Below are 24431 nucleotides of genomic sequence, written 5' to 3' on the forward strand. Positions count from 1 at the left end.
GAATAGCTGAGGTACAGCTCTGACAGTTTCGGGGTAGGAGTGCGGTCCCGGCCCCGCGCTGCAGCCGCCAGCAGGGGCGGGATGGGGCGGCGGTGCCGGGTTACAGCGGGTGTAACCAGAGGCAGCCCCAGCGTAACCCGGCACCGCGGTTGCTGGAGCGAGGGCAGGGGCCGCTCGGCTGCGGGGTGGGGGGTGAGGCGCCAGTCGTGCACGGGGAAAGCAGGACGAGCCGCGGGGATAGCGGTAGGGGCCCGGGCCGCTCGGCGCAGCCTCCCCGCTGCCTCGAGAGAAGCTGGGAAGTAAGTTGGTGCCTGGCCTGACACACAAAAGCGGGAGGGAGGGAGGGCTGGCGCGGAGTAAGGGAGAGAAATTAAGCCACCCGCCGCATGGCACTGCCGTGTCCCCTTTGTAGCTGTTGCTCCCCCCCACACTTATCTCTCCCTTCTTGCGTTTGCTCGAGAAAAGGGCTAACAGCAGCTCCAGAATGACTCCGGGGTGCGGCAGGGAGACATGCACCTGCTTTGCGTCCCCGTACCCTGCTGGACACAGCCTGGAGGACTTTCCTACCACAGCATCAAAACAGCGCTCACCGGGACGGAACAGGTCCCTGTGTTGCTAGGTGCTGCATGCAGATGGCTAGGAAAATTCTTTGCTTCAAAGCATAAAATTGAAGTCAGTGGTGAAACTGAGCGTCTCTTTTGAAAATCCCTCCTAAAATGCTTGGAACCAATACTGCAAAAAACAGGGCTTGATGGGTGAATTTTGCCCTTATTTTGCCTATTCCATCATTTGTCAAGTTTGCTAAGTTGGGACGTGGCATATTCCCAGAATCCTTTTAAAAGTATTGGCAGAGAGTAAACCTCTCAGAGTTAGAACATGTGATTATCAAAAGCTGAAGTAGCTCCTGTCTCCATTTCTTTCTAGTGCCCCAACTCATTTCTTTCTGTCTCTGTTCATGGGTGTACAGTGTCCTTTGGCACTCCATAAATAACAATACTTACAGAGATGAAAATAATAGTATAAAGTATAAATGAAATTAAAAAGGCTTTTTATTTCATACAAATTAGAAAAGCTTTTTTTTTTTTTTTTTTTTTACCAATGACAAACCACTCTGCATCCATAGGAGTTTAACAGTAATTCAGAATGTAATTGTTTCAGTATTTCTCTGTATCCTTTCTCCGGTCCAGGTTCTGTCTGCCTTTGCTAACAAGGAGCAATTTAAAAATGGCTACTTCTCCTCCAAAGACTTGCAGGGTAGAGGCAGAGAGGGGAGGCCTGAGTAGAAGCCTGCCTACACAAGCTCTAAGCCACCCAGTGAATCCTAAACATTAGGGAAATCCTCAGCCGGCTGGTTAAGCTGCTTTTATGCTTATGGACAGGAATTAGTCCTCTGTATAGGAAAAACACAGATCAATGTTATTCTTGCCTAGATCTTGTTAAATATAAAGTAGCTTTATAAACATTATGTACTATTCCTGGCCCCATTACCAAGTTAGTCTGTTTTGATTCGATTTGTAAATGCTAGGGCTGGATTAATTAACAAGGTCCAACTAACTTGGTGCTGTAGGGTATAGGTCTGATTCTCCTCTTTTCCCACTGATTTGATTTTTGTTTAAATTATATTGAATTCAGCACAGTTGATCCAGTTTTGTACCTGAGTAAAAGAGAATTGGGCTCCTCATGTGTATGTCTCCCACTAAAGACTACTGGCAATTTGTATGGAGATATACTACAGGCTGTGATCTAAAATGTATGCTTTGCCTAGGTATGGTTCTTATGTACATAAAGACCATCCTAACTTCTCATATTTTACAGAATCTGATACATGCAGTAATGCAAAAGCTGACGCGAAATGTACATGAAAGCTGACAGTCAGTGAAATTCTTATGGCATATTATCAAAGTGGACCAACCAGGAAGGGTAGAAGCAGGCAATCTGACTGGATGAAAAACTCAACAAATAACATAGTCTTAGACAAGTGTGACTATTCTGGGGATGCGACTGATGAGGAGCAAGAAGACTTACCTTATGATGGAGACTTGGAAAGAACCTACAAACACATCAGTGATTCAGATAACTTGAAGGATTGTACACTTATCGAAAAGAAATCTGATAATTGTTTACAGTTAACCTATTCTGAAGTTAGCAACCATGTAAAAGAGACAAATTATAAAATGCAACAGGTACCTCAAGAAAAGGTGTTTCCTTACCATCCACCTGCTACAAGGGCAAATGGAATTAAAATTGAAATGACAAGAGATGCTTTAGTGAGTGGAACATCTTTTGAGAAGGAATTAACAGTTGGAGTGTTCAGTAGCCCAGTTAGAAATGAACGTTTCGCCAACTCAAAAATTTCTGACGTTCTTTTGCGTCATTTTTCCAAAGAAGAGTTATTGAGTACAAACCGTTTAATTGATTGTGAGACTATCCCAGAGACCTCTCTTACTGAAAGTGTTGATGACGCTATCCTGAATAAAATGAGGATTTCAGAATGCACTAAGCCCACTTTACTAGCAGAAGCACAGGCAAAGTCCTTTGAAGAAAATAATTTCATAAAGCAAGAAAAAATATTTGAAGCTGTTCACAAAGATAACAGTCTACTAGATGAAAATAAATGTGTTATAGAAAAGGGAGCTGCTTCTCATTTTGATGAGGGAGAGCATATACAGAAGAATTCCCAATCATTTACTGGGACTGAGGATACAAACAGTTTTCAAAACACAAGAAAAGAGCATGTATATCAAAAAAGTCTGTTTGAGAGGACAGTGTCATCCCATGAGTTTAAATATGGCCAAGGCCAAGTTCATTATTGTCTTCCTGACGTTTCTAAAGTTGCTTCAAAAGTTAAAATACCAAAAGGAAATAACAATAATAAATCAATTCCCATAATAAAAAACCCCAAACCCTCCCCCAATTCGCTTGTGAAATCATCAGTCGTGAAAGATGTTTTAGAAACTATGAATTATTTTGATTCTAGTGAAGTAAAGATTCAAGAAAAGGAAATGCTTATTCCTGAACTAGGGCAACAGCTAGAGGTAAACGAGATCTTTTCAGATAGCTGGCTAGGATTTCATAAAATATTAATGTCAGTGGAAATTAAGTGCAGCATTCTACAAAGCTTAACACAAGTCATTCTTTATGCAAACAGTCCTCCAGTAGCCAGCAATTCTATTAATTTAAGAATTAATTGCGTGAGTAAAGTGTTTCAGGACTGGGCTTTTAGGCTATAGCTTTAATTAAAAGAAACCTTTTATAAGATTACAGAATATCTCTGTGATTCATAATTTAAATGTTTCCTGTTAAAGTGCTGTGAAACTGGTTATAGTCAGTTTAATTTTCTGATTCCCAAATCTTCACAAAATATTGTGTTTCTAACTCCCACTAGTGTTGCTCTGCCTCTGGCCTGTGCAACTGTGTTATCCAGCCCATGGCCACAGGTCTGGAAATTTTGCAGCAGGGGAGCAGTGGCAGCATTTATTGCTGCTTCTCTACTGCCAAACTCCTGCGCCTGTGGGGAACCCCACAGGCTGGATGATATGGCTCTGTATTCTAGATGTATGCCAGTATGCAGTTTCAGTCTGTGGCCTAGCAGTATTGGGCTGACACTGCCAGATTTGGGGTGCAGGATCTGGCTTGCAAACTGGCCCTGTACCATTCACCAAGCTCACAGGGCTGGGAGGCTGAATACCACTGGGATAGTAGATTTACATTTTTAGGATTTAAAACAATCATTAAAAGTATATGTTAATAGTGTGCCTGATCTTGATTCTATGTCAGCCATTGGTGGTTTGGTTGTTGCCCCTTTAACTCCCCAAACCTTTTTTGTGATGACCTTTATTGACTTACTGTGGGTCCCTTTTTAAATTACTTAGTCCAGTATTTTAGGATTTCCTTTATTATTGTAAACAGCAGTTCATTTAAAGGTCACTTTTCATAAGCAGCATCTGTCTTTGGGACTACTCATGCATAAATCTGGTCTTCTTTTCTTTGAAGGATTAGTACCTTAGTGTATAACTGTATTAAATATGTATTGCAGCACAGTAATAACTGTTTCCCTTTTCTTTGGATGAATGTAAGATGCTGAGAAAACAGGCCGAAACTCAGAATCATATTGATCATCTGAGATTTGATTATAAGGTAAATCTATCAGAATATTATAAAACTGAATACATTTTTCAAGAGACTTTTAGTATCTTATTTTTTTCTCTAAGAGTGATAGGAAGTGCACAGTCTACTAAACAACTTACCACTTACTACTCTTCTTGTTTGTACATATTCTTTGGAGACATGTTTGGCAACATAAGAGATTTAGGTGTTTAACACTGTACAATGGGAGTAGCAAATAATGTCTCATAAATGTACCACATGATTACCACTTAGATTTGTATTCTGCTCTATGAATATGGATATTTTAAATGCAAAAACCTGATACGTCTCAATATGTTAATTAAAGAAAATACCTTTCGTACATTGCTTGTTTCTAATTAACCATTCTTAATTAATTTCTGCACAGATATACAGTATTAAAACAGTTTTCAAGTTTATTTATATAGAAAGTCATTCTTATTTTTTTGAAGACCTTTTTATATATTCTTAACAGAGATATCCTCCTGCAGAGTCTCCTAGTTCAAACTTTGCCATTCACTCAGGAGGTAAGGGGATATTTTCTGAAGTATCTATATTTAATTCTCTAGCTATTCTGCACAACCTATACTTGGTTTGTCCTAAGTAGCTTTGTAAGTGGTTGAATTTATGTTGGTTTTGCAAATAACATAGGTTCTTCATTTTACATGGGTATGGCTGATTTATGTTTATGTTACGTAATCAGGGAAGCTTTATCTGGAAATTTCAACTGATACTTTTTCCTCTATTTGTATGATGTTATGTAGGATTACAGTCTGGGAGAATTATCACACCATTACCATCACCTGGTGCAGCAGGAGAAATACATTGTTTAAATCTTAACTTGTTGCAAAAAACAACAGAAGGAGAAAAGATGTCTCAAATGCTAAAGGAACAAACAGAACAACTGAGAGCTGAAGTAATATATATGAAAGAGTTTTATTAAAAGTCTGTTTGATGCTGATGCTCATATGTTTAGTTGCTTAGAAAGTCTGCAACTATATATATTAAAGTTACCAATTTTCTGTTGAAGGTTGAAGATTTTTATAAATGTGTAACACAGGCCCCATCTTCACAAGATCGTCTGGTAAATTCACATTTTTAATGTTTTTCAGTTATTTGAAATGTGCTTTAAATGGCATTAGATTTATAAGAGTATGGTAACTTCACTTTTTCATTAAGTCATATTATATTGGTAATGAAACATGTTTTGCTGTATCCCTGGAAAAATTACTGTAGTATAAAAAATGCCAAGATCAAACTTTGAATTTTCATTAAGTATTTACATTCCCTAAACCGATTGTGCTCAACCTCTGGTCCATGGAGCTGTCATCCACCCTATGGGGCTCCCTGTGAGTCTGGAAATTTGATGGCAGAGTTGCGGCAATTAATGCTGTCATCTCTCACCCTGCAAATCAACTCCAGATGCTGACCCTGCACATAAAATCAGGCCCAGGGATCAACCCCAGACCACTCATTTGCCCCACAGCCCAGAGAGCTGAGCATCACTGCTCTAAATTATTACAAAAATCTCAACCTGAAACTGTTTATGAAGACCCTTAGTCAAATTGTTATGGAAGTTATTGGAAATTTTGTCTGAGCAAGACCTCATGAGTAGATAGGGCAACTTATGCCCATAAGAAGCTTTTGGTGAAATCAGTAGTGAAACTATTTTGTTCAGTAATAATATAATTAGGCTTATAATTAGATCAATACAAATACACATTGGTAAATAAGTAATTTAAAAATAAATTACCTTTTACTTGTTAAGGTGTTAAAGCAATTAAAGGGATACCTTGATGCATTGGAACGGAAATATGTAGCCACTAGAGAGGAACATCGTGGTTTACAGCTACAGAATTACAAGCACAACCCCATAAGTGTGGGCGAGTTTGATCCTGACAGGTCAGAAATATGGCTACTAAACAGTACGTGTACTTGTTTGTGTTCCCATTATCTAAGCATCTTATAAACATTAATTAGTTTACCCTTGCAAAATTCTTGTCAAGTAAAGATGTATTGTCCTTGTTTTATGTAAGAGAAAGTGAGTATGGCTAAATGATTTGGCAAAGTTATGAACATGTTAGAGTGATGTTATAGCATGATGGTCCAGGAAACGTGTAAGAGGCACGAATTTATTAGCATGGTATCTTTTATTGGACCAATTGCATAGTTGGGATAGAGTTAGACAGTCTTTTGAATGCAAGACATTCTGCATCAGATTAAGACTATGTTGCATTCAGAAACTTGTCTAATTCTATTCGAGCTATGTAATTGGTCCAATAAAAGATACCACAGTAAGAAATCCATGCCTCTTAGCAAAGTTACATATGGACTCTGTAGCAGAAATGGAAACTGACACCTGATCTCCTGAGTCTCTGATCTCTGTATTACGCTTATAATATGAACCCTCTCTGAGAGAGAGAATTCCAACCTTTAAAACTGGGAAATTATGCTTATCGATTGCTATAAAGTGCTTTGAGACCTACTATAATTGCTTTTTTAAACACAATCAGATCTCAAATCACTTAAACATACCATATTTACCTGTATCTAACACAGCTTTGATTTCAACATGACCTCCCCGCAAAAAAATTAGATTCAGTACAGGGAAATTTTCTTTGTATAGAACCTAATTAGTGGAAGGTTGCCTTAAATTCATCCCCCCAGTGCTGTGGTTTGGAAAGCACCGGCTCCCTGTGACTGCCCTCTATGTGTCCGCCTGCTGCCTGCCCTTGCCTCTTGTTACCTGGCCCCTCTGCCTGCCCCACCAGCCCTTGTCCCTTGTGCCTGCCCCCAACCCTGTCCCTCTGCCTCTTGTCCCCCCCACAAGCAATACCTTCCTCCCCATACTCCCTCCTCCTCCCCCATTTACTTTTTGCTCCAGCTCTGGGGCAATCAGCAGCAGCCCAGCTTTGGAGAAGTAACAGCAGCTCCTAGTTGAACCAGGTTCAGGTTGGAGGACCTAGAGTTTGAACAAAAGCTAATGGGGGAGTGGCAGCTGGAGTGAGGGGAGCACAGGGTGGGGGGCAGACTGTAGGTGGGAGTAGGGGACGGGGTTGCAGGCACAGCCATGGGACACAATGGATGGGGGAACAGGCTGCAGGTCCTGTCCCCCATCCTGGAGTCTACCCCAGTGTGCCCCCTCCCCACCAAAGGAGTCATTCCAGCCCAGGGCAGGTAAGGGCTCAGCTCTGTCTTCAGCACTAAGCCAAAGTGCAAGCTGAGCTGCCACCTGCCCTGGGCCAGTACTCAAATCCAAGAAGTTTTTTTTCCCTTCTGTGTTGTTTGGAGGGAAATCTCATTTTGCCTTTGAGTAAATATGGTATTTATGTATTGCTCAACATTGTTGTGAGTGGCTCCTGTGTATCTTGCTGCCCGTGGGAATTTTTGGTTCTGACTTAAGCAGTAGCCTCTACCTTCAGTCTATATAAAGGACGTAAGGGATTATCAGAAGTGAGCACGTTTATCAGATTGCTACCTAAACTGGCCAGGAGTGAAGGGATTAGATATCTAAGTGTACACCTAGATGACACATGGAGAAAGGCACTTCCCAGTGCATTGGGTGCTCTGCTACAAGCTGTTTCCTGGAGTTAAGCTATTAAAACATACCCTAACAGATAAAATCCTGTTTGTCTTGTGCTTATGCTCAGTACTTCTCTAATACTAGCCCTAGTTTTTATACCACTTCAGACATTCTACTGCCCCTCTGTTTATCAGTGGCCTCTGACCCTCCTGATGCAAGGGTTAGCAGATAAAAGGTGCTTAGTGTCCTCTAAGAGTGATTACAGGATTGAGTCCAGTGATGAACCATGCATCTTTTGAAAACAGCAGAACTTTAGTTTGAACTAGGACTTTGAGCTACTTGTGTTGGTGTTGTTCCACACTTAACCAGAGCAGCTTTGCAACCACTGCTAGACAAAAACTTTTGGTGCCAATGGAGTCAGCCTACAGCTGAGCTGAACTTCCGAAACTGTCAGTAGTGCCAAAATGGTGTACTTCAGTACTTAAAGAGGCAGATAGGTTTCTAAATGCCTTTATAGATCTCAGCCCAAACTTTTTGTGGCTAAAATTTAGTTTAGTTTAGAAAGGTAATGGCAAATTGCAGTGCTTAATTCTATGCTGGAAAGAAGTCTGTCAAAATACATTATTAAATAACTTTATTTATATCCTAGTCAAAACTTTTCAATATTCAGAATACAACTATGCTGTATTTAATATGCTAAGAAATTGATAATACCTTATGTGTCCTAGTTATAATTAATGTATTACTTGTATTAGAGACACAGTGTAATTAAGATGTTTATTCAAGTACTTCAGAAGATTTAATTAAATATACTTTGAGTTATGTTTTTGTTTTATAGATGGTGACTACTTTCTTTTCACCTTGGTAGTTCAGCGAAGAATAAAAACAGTTTATTGAAGTGGTGATTATAATATTTTGTGTTTGGTATTTTGGGTTTAGAAAGGTGGAGGGAGAAATATTTAGGCTTGGAATGCTGCTTGAAGATGTGCAAGAGAAAATGGATGATAACTTGTGCAGTCAATGTCCCTCCTCCCTGATAAGGCTTCCAACATCTCCTTCAGTCTCTGCCTGTGAATCCGTGGTTTCATCTTGTTCTGTTCTTCCTGAGGTAACTCCTAAGTCTTGCAATTTAGGGACCAGATTCTTTTTTCAGTTACACAGGGACAAAACCCATTATCTTCAAGGGGTTCCAGAAATGTGTATAGTGGAACTAATTATCTGAGTCTTTTAATTATCTCATTAGTCATGTTGTTGAAAATCTAAATGCGACTATAGCTTTGGTGAAATTAACTCTAGTGGAAAAGAAATGACATGCTTTCAGATTCACAAAAAGTTAAAACTTTTGAAAATGTGGAAGTTTCTCTCTTTGCAATTTGTTACAATTTAATTGAGAAAACATATGAAAATAAAGACTCTGCTTGCACAAGATTCACAAAAATCACAGTTTGCTTGCAACTATGGTAGCATTTTGACTTGGATTATAAAATTGTAAAGAAATGTAACTGCTTCCCATAGTTCCACATTTAACCAAATAATAGATCACTAAATGCTTTCAAACTATGCTAATCACTTTTAATGCCATCTGAATTTAAGAGTCCTCCTCTGAAACTTAAAGGGTAGAACTATTGAGTATATAATGAGTCACTAGAGACTGTAGAAACAAAATATGTGGGCATGTACTGTAATTTTTAAGGTGTCTATAAACTGGTTACTTTGACAGAGTGAATTAGTCTCAAGCATTAGTGATCCTCCAGGAAGGAAAGCTACTGAAGTGAACTTCCTTGATAACAAGAAGGATGAGAGCACAAAAAAAAGTTGGGCAACTGAGGTGACCCTAGAGAAAAACTGTCTGCTTTCTTTATATAATGACAGTTGGGATCCTTTCACTCAAGTGTAAGTATACATTTATGGGGTGAGGCTTGATCAAGTATCCCCTGAATTGAGAAGACTCATTTGGGATGTCAGATCACACAACCAGAAGTCTTAATTATCATCACAGAAATTTCAGCTTGAAAATACTTACTGTTTGAGCTATTTCAACTATAGTAGCAGGGCAAGATTATGTATTATAGTCGTTTTGCAGTAGTTTGCATTATAGAAGAGATGTCAGTATTCAAAGTAACTGCTGTTGTCATTATCAAACAGATCAGCAAAGGCTCTATCTACCACATTACCTCCTGGTTCTCTGAAACAGGAGGACTTAATGATATTACTGATGTTACAAAAAACAATGTTTTTAAAGTGAAATTTGTTTTTCCCCCTAGTCAGTTAAGATTACGAGAGAGAGATGCATCTGCCTATGAAAAAGATACTCAGCCTCTGGAAGAAGCCAGATTACTAGCAAATAAGAACTCTTCAGATGTAATGGTACACGGTCTACTTCTATGACTAAGTGAATATTTTCTGGATTGAGCATGACTATTTTATGCAAGGCGTAACTTAAGTAGATGATATTTAATTGTCCCAGTGTTATGGCAGTTTGACTGTTATTGTCCTGAAGTAGTACGTTATATCACAACATTGCCATACTGACTGCTAAGTAAGACAATTCAACCTGAAGAGCAGATTTTCTGAGAGTTTTGCTGTCTGAGATTGTGAAACAAACATGATGCGTGGGTGTAGTTTCCCTGGGGGAAAAAAGTGTTTGCTTATGTCATAACCAGCTTTCTCTGGTGGTTTGGTGTTCAGGGGGAAAGCACACAAAAGACTGCTTAGTTTTAAATGGGATTATTTGGGCCATTTGTTAAAGTCTTTGATTGAAAAAGCATTATCCCATGGCAGATCTTTTGAAAGTTACTCTAAAAGTCATTTCACCTCTTGTGTTCTTATGTAAGCAATAGATATTATGTACAAATGTGGTGCAGTCATAGAATCATAGAAAGTTAGGGTCTGAAGGAGCTTCAGGGTCATCTAATACAACCCCCTGCTCAAAGCAGGACCATCTCCTAACTAGATCATTCAGCAAGGGTTTTGTTGAGCCAGGCCTTAAAAACCTCCAAGGCTGGGGAGATTCTACCACTTTTCTAGGTAACCTGTTTCTGTGCTTCACCACTCTCCCAGTGAGAGAGGTTTTTTCCTAATATCTAACCTAAACTTCCCTCGCTACAACTTGAGACCATTGTTCCTTTTTCTGTCATCTGGCACCACTGAGAGAAATCTAGCGCCATCCTCTTTGGAACCATCCTTCAGGTAGTTAAAGCCTGCTATTAAATCCCCCCTCAGTCTTCTCTTCTGCAAACTAAATAAGCCCAATTCTCTCAGCTTCTCATAAGTCATGTGTCCCAGCCCCCTAACCATTTTAATTGCCCTCCACTGGACTCTCTCCAACTTGTCCACATCCCATCTATAAATGGGGTGCAGGGGTGCAAAACTGGATACAGTACTCCAGATGTGGCCTGACCAGTGCAGAAGAGAGGAATAATTACTTCCAATGATCTGCTGGCAACACTCCTACTAATGCAGCCCAGAATGCTATTAGCCTTCTTGGCAACAAGAACATACTGTTGACTCATATTCAGCTTACTATCCACTGGAGCCCCCAGGTCCTTTTCTGCAGAGCTGCTGCTTAGCCAGTTGACCTCCAGCCTGTATTGGTGTGTGGGACTCTTCTATCCTAAGTGCAGGACTTTGCACTTGTCCTTGTTGAACCTCCTGAGCTTGCTTTTGGCCCAGTCCTCCAATTTGTCTAGGTCACTCTGAATCCTAGCCCTACTCTCCAACCTATCTACTACACCCCCAGGTTGGTGTCATCTGCAGACTTGCTGAGGGTGCACTCCATCCCATCTTCCAGATAGTTACTAAAAATACTGAACAAAACTGGCCCCAGGACTGACCCCTAGGGCACTCCACTTGATACCAGCTGGTCCTCAAGCCACTGATCACTACCCGTTGAGCCTGATGATCCAGCCAGCTTTCTATGCACCCGACAGTCTATTCATCTAACCCATACTTCCTCAGTTTGCTTGCAAGAAGGCTTTGGGAGACGGTATCAAAAAGCTTGCTAAAGTCGACATATATCACGTCCATTGCTTTCCCTGCATCTGCAGAATCAGTCGCCTCATCATAGAAGGCAGTCAGGTTGGTCAGGCATGACTAGCCCTTGGAGGAAAAGAAAGTGATCAGAAGCAGTCAGCATGGATTCACCAAGTGCTTTGAAATGGATTTCTTGAGGACCTGCTTCATGGTTTTTCCAGGGACAGAGGTGAGGCTGACTGGCCTGTAGTTTCTTTTATCCTCCTCCTTCCCCTTCTTAAAGATGAGCACTATATTTGTGCTTTTCCAATCATCTGGAACCTCCCCCAGTCACCGTGAGCTTTCAGAGATAATGGCCAGTGGTTCTGCAGTCACATCAGCCAACTCCCCCAGTCACATTGCATTTGGCCCCATGGACTTGTACATGTCCAGCTTTTCTAAGTACTCCATAACCTGTTCTTTCACTGCCCTGCTCACCTTCTCCTCAAACTGTGCTGCCTAGGGCAGTAATCTGGGAGCTGACCTTGCCCCTGAAGACCAAGACAAAAAAAAAGGCATCGAGTACTTAAGCCTTTTCTTCCTCATTTATCCCCAAGTTGCCTCCCACATTCAGTTAGAGACCCACTTTCCCTGACCTTCCTCTTGTTGGTAACATAATTGTAGCAACTCTTCATGTCCCTAGTTAGCTGCAACTCCAATTGTGCTTTGGCCTGATTTCATCCCTGCTTGACTGAGCAATACTAATACTCCTCCCTAGTCGTCATCCCACCCATCAGTTCTCTGAGGGAGTCAAAGTCTGCTTTTCTGAAATCCAGGGTCCATATTCTGCTGCTCTTTCTTCCTTTTGTCAGGATCTTGAACTCAATCATCTGGTGGTCACTGCTGCCCAAGTTGCCACTTCTACATCCCTCATCCCCCAACAATCTTCTGTGTTTATGAGTGCAGGTGAAGAAAAGCATGGCTCCAACACACTCCAAAAACTTCCTGCATTTCCTGTGCACTGCTATATTGCCCTCCATGAGAACCATGGCCTGTGATCTGAAAACTTCTGCTAGTTGTCTGAAGAAAGCCTTATCTACCTCATCCTCCTGGTCTGGTGGTCTATAGCAGACACCCACCACAGCATCACCCTTGTTGCTCTCCCCTCTAGCCTTAACCTAGAGACTTTGAACAGGCCTATATCCTGTTTCATACTGGAACTCTGAACAATCATACAGCTCTTCTACATACACAACAACTCCTCTTCTCAGTTTGTACCCATCCATGACAGTGCTCCAGTCATGCAAGCTATCCTACCAAGTCTGTTTATTCCAATTGCATTGTAGTTCCTTGACTGTGCAAGGGCTTCCAATTCTTCCTACTTGTCTGTACACAAGCGCACAAAGCTTGGGAAACACTAGAGGTAAGTAGCCAATTGCCACACTGTCTCAGGAAGAATAGGAGGCCTTGCCTGTTGCCCCCTCCTCCTTATGCTTCTTCCAGGTGTCCCACTTACCTCAGGGCTTTGGTTTTCATCCCCCAGTGAACCTATTTTAAAGCCCCCCTCACTAGGTTAGCGAGCCTGTCTGCAAAGATGCTCTTTCCTCTCTTCATCAGGTGGATCCCATCTCTTCCTAGCAGTCCTACCAGTTGTTCTTGAAACAACATCCCATGGTTTAAGTAGAATCCCTGCTGGTGCCACCACCTGCACACCCATGCATTGATCTGCCAGTTGTGTCTACTCCTACCAGGGAGCTTCCTCTTGACCAGAAGGACAGAGGAGAACACCAAATGTGCCCCTGTCCCCTTCACTTTTTCATCCAGAGCCCTTTTACATAAACCAGAATTGTGAGTACGTGGTAAAACAAATTGAAGGTAACTGACAGCATGAAAAAGTATTGCTGAAGCCACAGAAAGATATTGAAATAAATAAACGTTGCTTACATTATACTTGAGATGAACACAACAGTGCAGATAATTATGTCTTAAGTACTATGTGTTCTTTGTGATGCAGCAATACTTCCTTACACCTGAGGCAGAAAATGGGGTTAGAGGGCTAGAACTTCATAGGCAGCCTATGTTAAGTTACAACCATACTACTGATCAAGGAAAAACTGAAAGGTAAGTAAGCACTTTATGTATTTTACCAATTGCAAATATTCCTAAATGCTTGTGCATATTCATAGGTAATTATTTATACTCCAAATGTGTTTGTACAGTGACTATCTGAAATTTAAGTAGTTGCAATGGCCTCATCTTACAGTAAAAGTGGTTGCTTTTGAGTATACAGGAGCCAAAGGGAGGAGCTGGTAGCAAAAATATCATCATCCTGATGCACAGGCAGTTAATCACATTCAGTGAAATTCTGATGTTAATGAAAAAACATTAAAACTCTCACCTACAACAGAGACATGATTTCACTCAGTAAATTGCTTCCTAGTCCAGGAGAGCTATCCAAGGCTTAAATTCCACTTGCATATTACTGTAAAGGGCATAAGTAAATCATAGGTTTTCTGTGGGCCCTCTGCACAGAAATAAATTCATTCCATGGTTGTTAAGTCATGAATTATTTCATTATTTAAAAATATTTAAAACAAAATCCAACATTTAATAGAAGCCAAAGGACTTATTCTAGTAATAACAAATCAAAGGGAAAAGAGCCAGGTATGTATAGTTATATAGAACTGAGCTGAATACTTGATGTCTCTTACTTGTAGAAATTCTCTCATGAAATCTGGTTTCATTTATTCAGCAGTTTAAATTTTAGGCAAATGAAATCTCCATCTAAAGCCAAGCTTTTGAATGCGTATAATATGGAACACAACACTGTTCATCTAGAAGTGCTGCAAGAGCAAGGTAGGAGCAAGAGCAAAAGGCTGTCAGGTTTTTTTTTTTTCTTCCAGGTTATTCAGTGAATTTTATCATTTCATAATTCTGGTAAAAGTTACCCACTATTCAATTAATTTTTCTATCGCTTCAGGAAATTTAGTTCATCCCTCAAATCACTGTTTTCATAAAATAGTGGAAAACTGTCCAGATGAATGTGATAATATCATACATCCCAGATTGAAAACACAAGTGTCAAATAAGGCAAGCAGAATACCTTGCTCTTATGTTAAGAAGTGAGTATAAAAACTGAATATAATCTCTTAAGCAATACAACAAGTTAAGAACATTAAAAATGCTGCGAGTTGGTTAAGGGACTGATTACTTAAACTGTTCCTGGTCATCTTACCATTATTTGTGTGTACTTGTCTAGGGCAAAGGCATGCCCAGATGCATGTGTTTCTGCTCAAACATTTATGTGCTTTGCTAACAAGAAAAGGATTACTCATTTTTAAAAAGTTAAGCTGAATCAGATCTTATTGCCATGACTCATGCTGCAATTAACAGCTTAGATTTTTTTGTTTAGTTATTATTACTCAAACTCCTAAGTTTCATCTTGTCCTTCAAAGCTCAGTAATCTTGTTTAGGCACATTTCCTTTATGAATCAAACTGTTTTTCCTAAACGAATAAATTAGAAAATGTTAAATGTACATCTTATTATCCATAAAGGTTTTTATCTATTTGTTAAAATCTAATCCTTGTACTGTTTTTAAAACATACAGAAGAACGAACATGGAGAATAGAAAAACTGATGGCAGAGAGTCAGTAAGCAGACAGCATTCAGCCTTCATTCAGGAAAAAGCAATGGATTTAGATTTATCAGATACTAATCTGAGTAAGTAGCAATGGCAGTGTCCAGAACTGTGTAATATTGATTCCTTGTAAGATGAATAGTTACTGTAACATTAACAAGGTCTGCAGAATATGAAGACATGTTTGTGTACCTTTTAAACTCAACACTCACTAGAATGACATTTTTGCATGAACTTCCAACACTGCAACTGCAACATTTCCAGAATTAAGATACTGATATGCACACACAAGTCTTTGTACACATGCATGCAGATTTTTATACACATTCACAACTGTGCTCACACATTCCCAGAGCATGTTTAAAAGATATTGTGGACTTCTTTCAAACTTAACTGGTTAGGCTGTTAAACTGAACAGGTTTTAAATGATCATTTGTAGGGTAGAGGCTTTTTATAAGAAACCTCAATTCATTATGCCATTCATTGTCCTACTTGGGGTTGGGAGCATATTGATCCCTCATATCCCACCTTAGCAGTATAGCTCCATTGGACCCACACCAGAGACCACCCTGTCTCAGAGTAAGGCAGATGCCATATCTGTCAGTAGTTTAGTTAAGACTGGCATTGGAGTCAGGACAACGGGTGTTTATTTCTGCTGTCAAGTACTACTCTTTGAGAGTACTCTTGTGGCTCGAGTGGTTTTTGGGGCCAGTCTCAGTTCTGAGCATGTGGGCATCCTGTTTCTCTGAATTACCTTTGATATTTATTTCTCTGTGATGTCTATATAGAGATTATATAGAAGTGCTGGTACTTCTATGGGTAGTACTGTTATGTGAATGAGTTAGAATAAGGCGTTATCTTATTACATTTTCTTTCATAGTCCTCTTCATTTTCAGTGGTTCTACAAAGTGCTCCAATACTTAGCAATTTAAAATATTAAAACACAAAAACCACATACCCCAAATCTGACTTCAGTAGGACTGCCTGCTGGAAGAAGGCTCGTTTTGCCCAACACCTGAGATTTGTCAAAATGGGAACTGAATGCAGATTTTTCAAGGATGTCTTTTGTGTCTTCAGGGAAGTCGCTTAATATGAGGAGGCTCAATTCTCTATCTAGAAAATGGATCTACTTCGTACATATGAAGAATATTAAGAAAAGAAATTTGTTACATGATAGTGTGATCTGATCAGATGCTGGTAGAAGCCATAGGGATACATAGACTAGGTAATGCAGCATGTTATCTGTAACTTTATTTTAGGCACCTTCTGATACAACTTTTGATTTAGGCAGTGATTCAGAAGACTTCTCATACTGTGCTTCTTATGATAATTCACCAAGTGATGACTTTATGGAACAGAAGACTAAAAGTTATAAGCCACACCAAACCAAAGGTACACATGATGTCAAAACTACTAAAAGGTTTGTACGAAAACTTTGTTTATTGTGTAATTTTTTTTTTACAATTATAACATTTCTTATTTTCAGGTTTCAGATGCAACACAGGAAGCAGAGATTGGTTTAAATGTAGGAACCACAAAGAATCTATTCAGTCCTGTGCCATGTGCAGAAACAAAAATATCAGCTCACCTTGTGAGTATAGCGTGTTACTGAAAGACTACTATCCACAAGCAAAGCTTTATGTATTACAGCCTATATCTGTAATGGCAAAAGGAAAACCTCAGCTTCCATATAAACAGTTGGAGTCGTATTAATGCCAATGGTCAAGTTGGCTTGACTAATTCAGTATAGTATAGATCTTTCAGGGAAAGATTGTGAAATCCACCTTTACATAAATAGTTGCTTGTCCTCTGGAAAGTCCTTATGTAAACCTATGGTCATGAAATATGCATACATTGAGTGTATCCCACAAGCAGTTCAACTCATGAGTACAGCGCGACTAAATATATTGCAATAAAGCAGAATCCCTTTTCAGGTCACACAAGTGCTTCCTAGTCTAAGCAACAGACCCTAGAGACTCACTTTTTTTGGGTCAATTACAGTAGTCTCTTCGTGAAACAGGATGGCACCACGTTTTCTACCAACATGTTTAAAATATTGAAATCTTAGGTATCACTATGCCAACTACCACTTGCTCTTGGGCCACTGCAGAGTTCTATGAAAATAAACTAATTTTTTTTTTTATTTCAGCTTCTGCCACTGTCCTGTATGATTTTCAACAAGTCAGACAGCCTGATTATTTTCAGAAATGTTGATCACTCAAAGCAATCTTAAAGTCTCTCACTCTGGCTTATGTTTCTCAGGGAGGAATACTTGGATAAAAGTACCAATATTTTGAAATATAAAATGCTGTGCAAGTGATACATAGAATTAATGCATTTGTTATGATTATGCTGTGCTGTCATTAATTTCCTTTTGCCCTCAGCATCATTACAGTCCAGGGATTGGAGTACAAATATATGCATCCATTGTCAAAGAAATGAAAGCACCCACGAATCTATCAAAGATACTACTGGTAAATAATACCACTGACTTAATTGCATTACAATGTTTGGTGTACAGTCTACACAGTAAAAGCACCAACTTTTAAAAGAGATTTTGTGTAGACAGTATATTGAAGTGTACAATACTAAACTGAAATCTAATCAAGGAATGGTTTTGTCTAGGAGAAGGCAAGGGAGAGAGAGCTCAGCGTTTTGAAACATTGTTGGTTGGACAACACAGAAGCAAGCATTGTTACTGGCATGTTTAAAAATGCATCTAGAAAATGGGCTTTATATTTTTATGAAGGATTCTGTGCGCTTCAAAAACTGTGTTCATAGAATGCCACTTTGATTGGTCACCAGGCCATTTTGTTTTTACTAATTACAGCAAAAGCTTTGTTATTTGCACCCATAGGGAATGGGGGGGTGCCGGATAACAAAATATGCTGGTTAATAGAGGCCCCAACGGGCGTTTTTGCCTGTTTGGGCTGCCACCCGTCCTGCCACACCTGAGGGACAAGGTGGCGGGCCCCACGCAGGCTGTTATGCCCTGGGGGCTCAGCAGCGCAGGCTGCTTTGCCCTGAGCTGTGGGAACTTGGCGAAACCGGAAGTGCCACAGTGGGCACTTCCAGTTTCGTTGTTACCTTGCAAGCTGGCGTGCCGGCTTGTAAGGTGCTGGTTAAGGCAGCTTTTACTGTATTAAGGAATATCAGTCAAGAATAGTCTTGAAGTGTTTTCCACTTTCTGTCTTGTTATCCAAATATTAGGCACTTTACTAACTTAATACCTGAAATATGGTATTTCCTTTTCATTTACCTGCAATAGTTGGAGGACCTCTGGAATCTCTTTAATAGCCTCTTTTCTATGACTAGTAAAGACACTGGTCAGACTTCCACAGTTTATAAACCCCACAAATAATAATGGAGGGAAAAGGATTAATGAAAAAGACTAATTAAAAGAGCACAGGAAGAACAAAATATATTATGGCTAGACACAATTTGGGCTTTTAAGAAAAACAGCAATGATTTCAAGAGTCACAACATCTTGAATTAGCAGATAAATCTTTTTCTAGGTATTTTTGTTGGTATTTAGTAATTCTATGGGTAAAGCAGAGGAGATGCTTTTTGCACTGCTCCCCATGACTGATTAGAAAAACCTTTTAGTTTAATAAATGTTATATCACAGAACAATCCCCAAAGCAGAGGCTGTAGGATAGCACTTAAAAAAACACATATCACTGGTTTTACCAAGTGAAATACTAACTGTACAACGCTGCAAGAGACACAGTTGGGTCGGGGGGGGGAGACTTTCATTTTTAGCGGTGGAAACTTCTGAGAAATGTCCATTCCTAGAAATGTTTCCAAGAGAAGAAACAAGAGCGGCATTTAGCCTGTAACCGGCTCCTTTTCCCTGCTCCTTGCACCTTCCCAAAACCAGGTCTGAGAGGAGAGTGAGGATGAGGACAAGTCTATTCCCCAGTCCAACTGCTCCTGGGAGGACTTTCTTCGCCTCATAGGCTTTTAGGGCATTTATACACATGCTCTCCGAGGAAGGAGGGGGCACTTCAATTAGAGGGGGAATGCTGATACACATGATGCTGGAGTCTGCTGAAGCATGGTAATTACATTCTAGCAGACTCTGGCAACATGCGTTTCAGCATCCCTGCATGAAAAAAAGTGGTGGCAGGGGCACTTCAACTAAAGCCTGTTTGAGCTTTAGTTAATCCACCCCCGCCACCATTTTTCAATGTGGAAACACCAATACATATGATGCTCTGGGGGCTTTAATTACAGTATGTCCAAGCAGCCTCACTGCATGCGTATAGGCACCCTTAAATTGCTACATGTGCCACCCAGCTGGGCAGCACATGTGGCCTTTGAAGCCAGCAGTACTGGCAACTGGGACAAGAAAAGCTTCCCTGAGCTAGCTTCCTGCCACTGCCAGCATGGAAGTCACCCTTCCTTCCCCATCACACAGCTGGGCAGCAGGGGTAGCAAGGGGAAGCCAGAGAGGCCAGGAACTAGGCTGAGGGCAAGCCCAGTCCACAGTTAATGGAAGAGGCAGGGGACAGCAGGTGCTGTTCCCTTTCCCCCCTCCAGACCAGGCCAAGAGGGTAGTGTACAGTTTATTCTGGGAGAGTTTCTCTTGCAAGGCAGATCTTCCAGGATGATATCTGCTTGTACTAGAAACACTTGCTCCAATTTTAATATTGTTGAAGCCTAAGTGCATTGCTAATCTGTCTATTCATTACTGTAGTGGGCTATGCAGATTGAGAGCATATACCACCTCCTCCTCCCCTTCCCCCCCCCCCCCAAAAAAAAGCCACCCCACAAAACCCTATTCTGTCATACATGAAACATTAGCTATTGTTTCCTGTAGACTTACAGTACCTTACTTGGTGACTATGGCCTCAAAATTTCATCTTTTTCAGAGAAAAAAAGAATTGCTGCCCAAAGTGTTTCCAGAAACAAACAGCCAGATCAATCTGCATGCAGACTTTCTGAACAGTAAGTGATAGCAGTTGATTGCTATAAATATTACCACAGAAAATTATTATTAAAAGATGCAGCATGCATGGAAAGCACTTGTATGCATGTATGCAATTCTGTTTTGCATATTAAAATTGTAGCTAGTGAAAGCACAGTATGTACAAGGAGAAAAACTGTATAGATTTTGTTAGATTTGTTCTAATCAGGCAAGCCAGGTTGTGACAGATGTCTGTAGCAATGAGTTGCAGTACTTACTTTAATGTAATAGTCTAGTCTTTTGTTTTTTAATTCCTTTGATAATATAAGTGGTTCTCTATTTTATCTGCTCATAGAAACCTGCTATGATTTTATGTTAAGTAGGATTTTACTATAATTTGGAGATATTCCAAATTAAACATTTTTAATACTGAGTGCCTTCTCTTTCAAAGGAGGCACCACTGGATGTTCTAATGAACATACCTGTCTATAAAACACCAGATTCCCTACCCCCACATCAAGCAACTATCAATCTGTGATTGTAGTATACATAGCATAAATGTAACACACCAATAATATGCTATTATTAAACAAGTAATACAATATAAAAAAGCAGTATTGTTTGAAAATAGGATTTCGTTTTGGTCACTACAAAAAAAAAAAAAAAAGCGTTTGTATGAATATTCCATATTTTCTGTTCTAGACAAAACTTGGAGGTTCCCAAAGCCTTGTACTCAAGGATGTATGATACAGTTATCCTTTCACCTCAATATTTAGCTATCAGGAAGAGTCATAGTAGTAATTCAGTGCTTGGAAATAGATACAACAGTGATACCAAGACAAAGGTAAAAAAATAAGGTGAAATTTTCAAAGGTATCTAGGTAACTTGGGGGAATAAGTCAGACTGGCCTTCAGTGGCAGTCTTTAAAATCCCACGCAGACACTATTAAATTATGATATAACTTGTGTTGTACTTGTTGCCCAACAAGGTGGGGTGGGGAATGTCACTGGCTTTTGACTACAAATGCATGCAATTTACCAACCTACTATGCCAAACTCACGTAACAACCTTTTCATTTAGCTTCAGTAAGTTTTCATTTAAGATAAATGCATGCTAAATAATTTCTACATTAAGCCACAGAGAGAACTGACAGAGCAGACTCTTAGCTTCTAAAATGGACCGTTCAGAACTGGTAGCCTAGGGGGACAGGAGATGGCTGTCACGTCTTCATGATGGCAGTCTTGAGCTGCTTATTGCCCTATAGCAAGGCTGTTCAACTTTTGAATGGCTGGGAGCCACACTTCCCAGACCACATGCCATGCTGTGCTGCACACAATGGCCACCATAGCAGATCTCCCATGCCCTGAACACTGCCATATGCTGCCCTCCACCCCAGCATCACATGGCAGGTGTGAACCTGCTGTACCGCATGGGGTCCTCAGATGCCTCCCAAGCCCAAAGTTTCCAATGGTGGCAGCAGCAGGAGCTGGAGCCATTGGGGAACTGGGAGCCCAAGGGCCACAGGTTAACCCCTTGGGGCCTGGATGTGGTCAACTGCCAACCAATTGGGCAGCCCTGCTCTATAGTCAAGTAGCCCTGGGGGCTTGTTTAGTAGGGATGTGGAAAATTTCACTAGGTCCTTTGTTTCAAAGCTGTTTCAACATGTTTCAAACTCAAAACAGAAAGAAATTGAAATGAAGCAAAAGGCTTTGAAATGAAACAAGGGCACTCAGTGTTTCAAGTTTCGAAGCCAGACTTACTGGTCTACAGGACCGGTCCCAGGCGGCAGCCTCCTGTCATCTGGCATGCAGACTTGGGGCTCACAACCCCAGGAGGCCTGCGGGGCTGTGCGCCTCAAGATCTGCATGCCAGATGACAAGAGGCTGCTGCCGCCGCCACCTAGGACTGGTGGCAGCAGCAAATCTTCCCCAGCACTGGGTGCGGGCTGTGCCCAATGCCAGTCCCAGGCAGCAGCCTGAGCTCTCTCTCATCTAGCAGAGCCCAGCAGTCTTCCTGGGGGTGCGAGTCCCCAGACCCAAGCCCCAATGAGAGGAGGCTCAGGCTGCTGGTTCACCTGGGACTGGTGCTGGGCACAGGCTGCACTTAGCACCGAAGAAGACTACTGCTGCTGCTGCAGCCCAAGACCTCTCTCACTGGGGCACAGATCCAGGTGCTCGCACCCTTGGCAAGAGTCTGGCAAAGCCCCACAGCCCTCCCAGGGGTGCAAGCCCCCGATCTACACACCCATGACAAGATGCTGCCGGCAAGTGTCTGTACTATTGGTTTGACCAGTTTGAGGTACAGTTTCCCAGAAACCTCTGCACCTATGTCCTTGGCAGGCTTCATGCCCTCAGAAGGGGCTACCATCCTTGTACTGTTCATTCAAATCAGGCAAGAAATTACCAAATTTTAGGCATTTTCATGATTCCCCATTATAGCCTACAGGCGAAATGTCAAACAATGAAACCATTTCAACAAAAGGAAACGGGACAGTGCTTCAACACTAAACGAAACTCTCCCCCTACAAAACAGTAAAACAGACGTCGAAACAAAACAATAGTGTTGTGCACAGCCCTACTGTTTAGATTATGGTACTATCCCCAGACTTCCCCTAATCTCTGCCTCACTGCATGTAAACTTCACCCTAACACACACTACCTGATTTCTCTCCCAGAGTTTGCAGGACAGTCCTAAAGGTGTCACTTGACAATGCTGTGTCTCATTTTTTAACACAATACAATTCTGTTTTGTATGTAAAGGGATATTTTAAATTGCCAGGGAAATAAATATCTATAACAGTTTGACTATGATTTGGTTCCAACAGATTTTAAACTCTACTTTGGATCATGCCATACAGACAGCAAACAGCTTGAAGAAAACTACAGAACGAATGGTACAAGCAGTTTCTGAAGATCTAGCTAAAGTTAAAACTCATCAAAATAAATGTTTTTAAGCTATTCAAGCACTGGCATTCTTCCTGCTAGGAGCTGAGTGCAGCTGGTCTTGGATACATGAGAAAAAGACACCTGAATTATATTATATAAAGACAGTCCTGTTTTTTTCCACTGAGGTGTATGTGTTTGGGGGGGGGGGAAGAGACAGAACTAGTAGAAACAAACTTTGAAATTGCACTAAGGCATATTCAGACTAGATGAAAGGAAGAACTTTTTAAACAATGAGTGGATAATCACCAGAACAGGTTTCTTTGAGAGGCATTGTGATCTCTGTCACTGAAAGTTTAAAGTGGAGGTTAACAAACAATGGTTTGAGCAGAAGGGCAGACTAGGTAACCTCCTGATATCCCTTCCAGACCTATTTTCCTATAATTCTATGGAGAGACTGTTTTGAAAGTAAGCTGCCCAATTTCCATTAGAAACACTGAAGTTATTTATCCAACATGTAGAGGATTTAAAAAAAAAATCCTTTAAGGGCCGGCTAAGTGCCATCTCCATGAAAAGACAGACACTGTGTTCAAAATTTTATTGAAAAGACTGAATGCAGTCCATGATATTGTTGAATTTATAAAAGTAGTAGTTAGATTAAAACATTAAGCTGTTTCTTGCTGATTCTGTATTCAACTAGAAGAGCAGAACCCGTTAGCATTGGAAGACACTTTCACATATTTAATTGAACATTAAAAAGAGTAAGTCTGACCAACTCAATTTGTCAATTTTCAAAAAGTAAAACAATTAAAAACACAATTCAATTAATTTTATATCAATCAGTCTTAGCTATCCAGACACACCCTGGTGGAGACTTTTTTTTTTTTTTAAACAATACGCATTAGATTAGTACTAAAGTTGGCCACATCTTGCTGAGGAGACATGTTGTACAGACTATGATACAGGCCCTTTCGTAATTCTTTGGTAGAAAGGAGCAAGAGATATACTACTTTTTCCAGCTTATGTTGTAATGTCTTTGAAATGGCACTACAGAGTTTGCATTATTACCTGATAAAAGACCATTTACTTTACACACAAAAATACATGAACTTCACACACAGAGCAGCAAACAGAATTGAGCTCTCAGCGGTACGTTTTTTCTATGAAATTCTGTAGGGACAAATCCCATCAAATATTTTTTATGGTTTCATACAAACCTTCCATCATTCTCCGAAGTATTTTATTGAGAGTAACAAGCATGTAGTATGTCACTTATTAACTTTCACCCCACCACACAACTCCCACTCAGAAGATATGTGTTGTCTCATAGGTATATCCGATTAATATTCTGTCCTATGAGTTTTCACAAAATGATGCTCATTAGAGAGTGTTTATATTTCTT

At 40.4% G+C, this 24431-nt stretch overlaps 1 protein-coding gene across 2 annotated transcripts; it reads left to right on the forward strand.

The window, feature by feature from the left end:
- The first annotated feature begins 46 nt into the window (after nucleotides 1–46).
- AKNAD1 (AKNA domain containing 1) lies at nucleotides 47–24365 on the forward strand. Of its 2 annotated transcripts, none has more exons than XM_090048761.1 (20): nucleotides 47–299; nucleotides 1816–2267; nucleotides 4078–4137; nucleotides 4601–4652; nucleotides 4890–5041; nucleotides 5156–5209; nucleotides 5894–6027; nucleotides 8588–8756; nucleotides 9369–9541; nucleotides 9913–10015; nucleotides 13614–13720; nucleotides 14352–14455; nucleotides 14580–14721; nucleotides 15209–15321; nucleotides 16526–16630; nucleotides 16725–16829; nucleotides 17623–17712; nucleotides 20113–20188; nucleotides 20850–20991; nucleotides 22972–24365. In XM_090048761.1, exons 2-20 carry the CDS (start codon nucleotides 1887–1889, stop codon nucleotides 23098–23100), a joined length of 2391 nt encoding a protein of 796 aa, XP_089904887.1. In that variant the 5' UTR covers nucleotides 47–299; nucleotides 1816–1886; the 3' UTR covers nucleotides 23101–24365. The 2 variants fall into 2 exon arrangements, with proteins under 2 accessions (XP_089904887.1, XP_089904886.1); XM_090048760.1 differs by having other exon boundaries at nucleotides 49–299; nucleotides 1816–3035.
- The last annotated feature ends 66 nt before the right edge of the window (nucleotides 24366–24431 follow it).

The sequence above is a fragment of the Crocodylus siamensis genome, chromosome 5, assembly GCF_052110815.1.
Source record: "Crocodylus siamensis isolate JL-2025a chromosome 5, ASM5211081v1, whole genome shotgun sequence".
In the NCBI taxonomy this organism is placed as follows: Eukaryota; Metazoa; Chordata; order Crocodylia; family Crocodylidae; genus Crocodylus; species Crocodylus siamensis.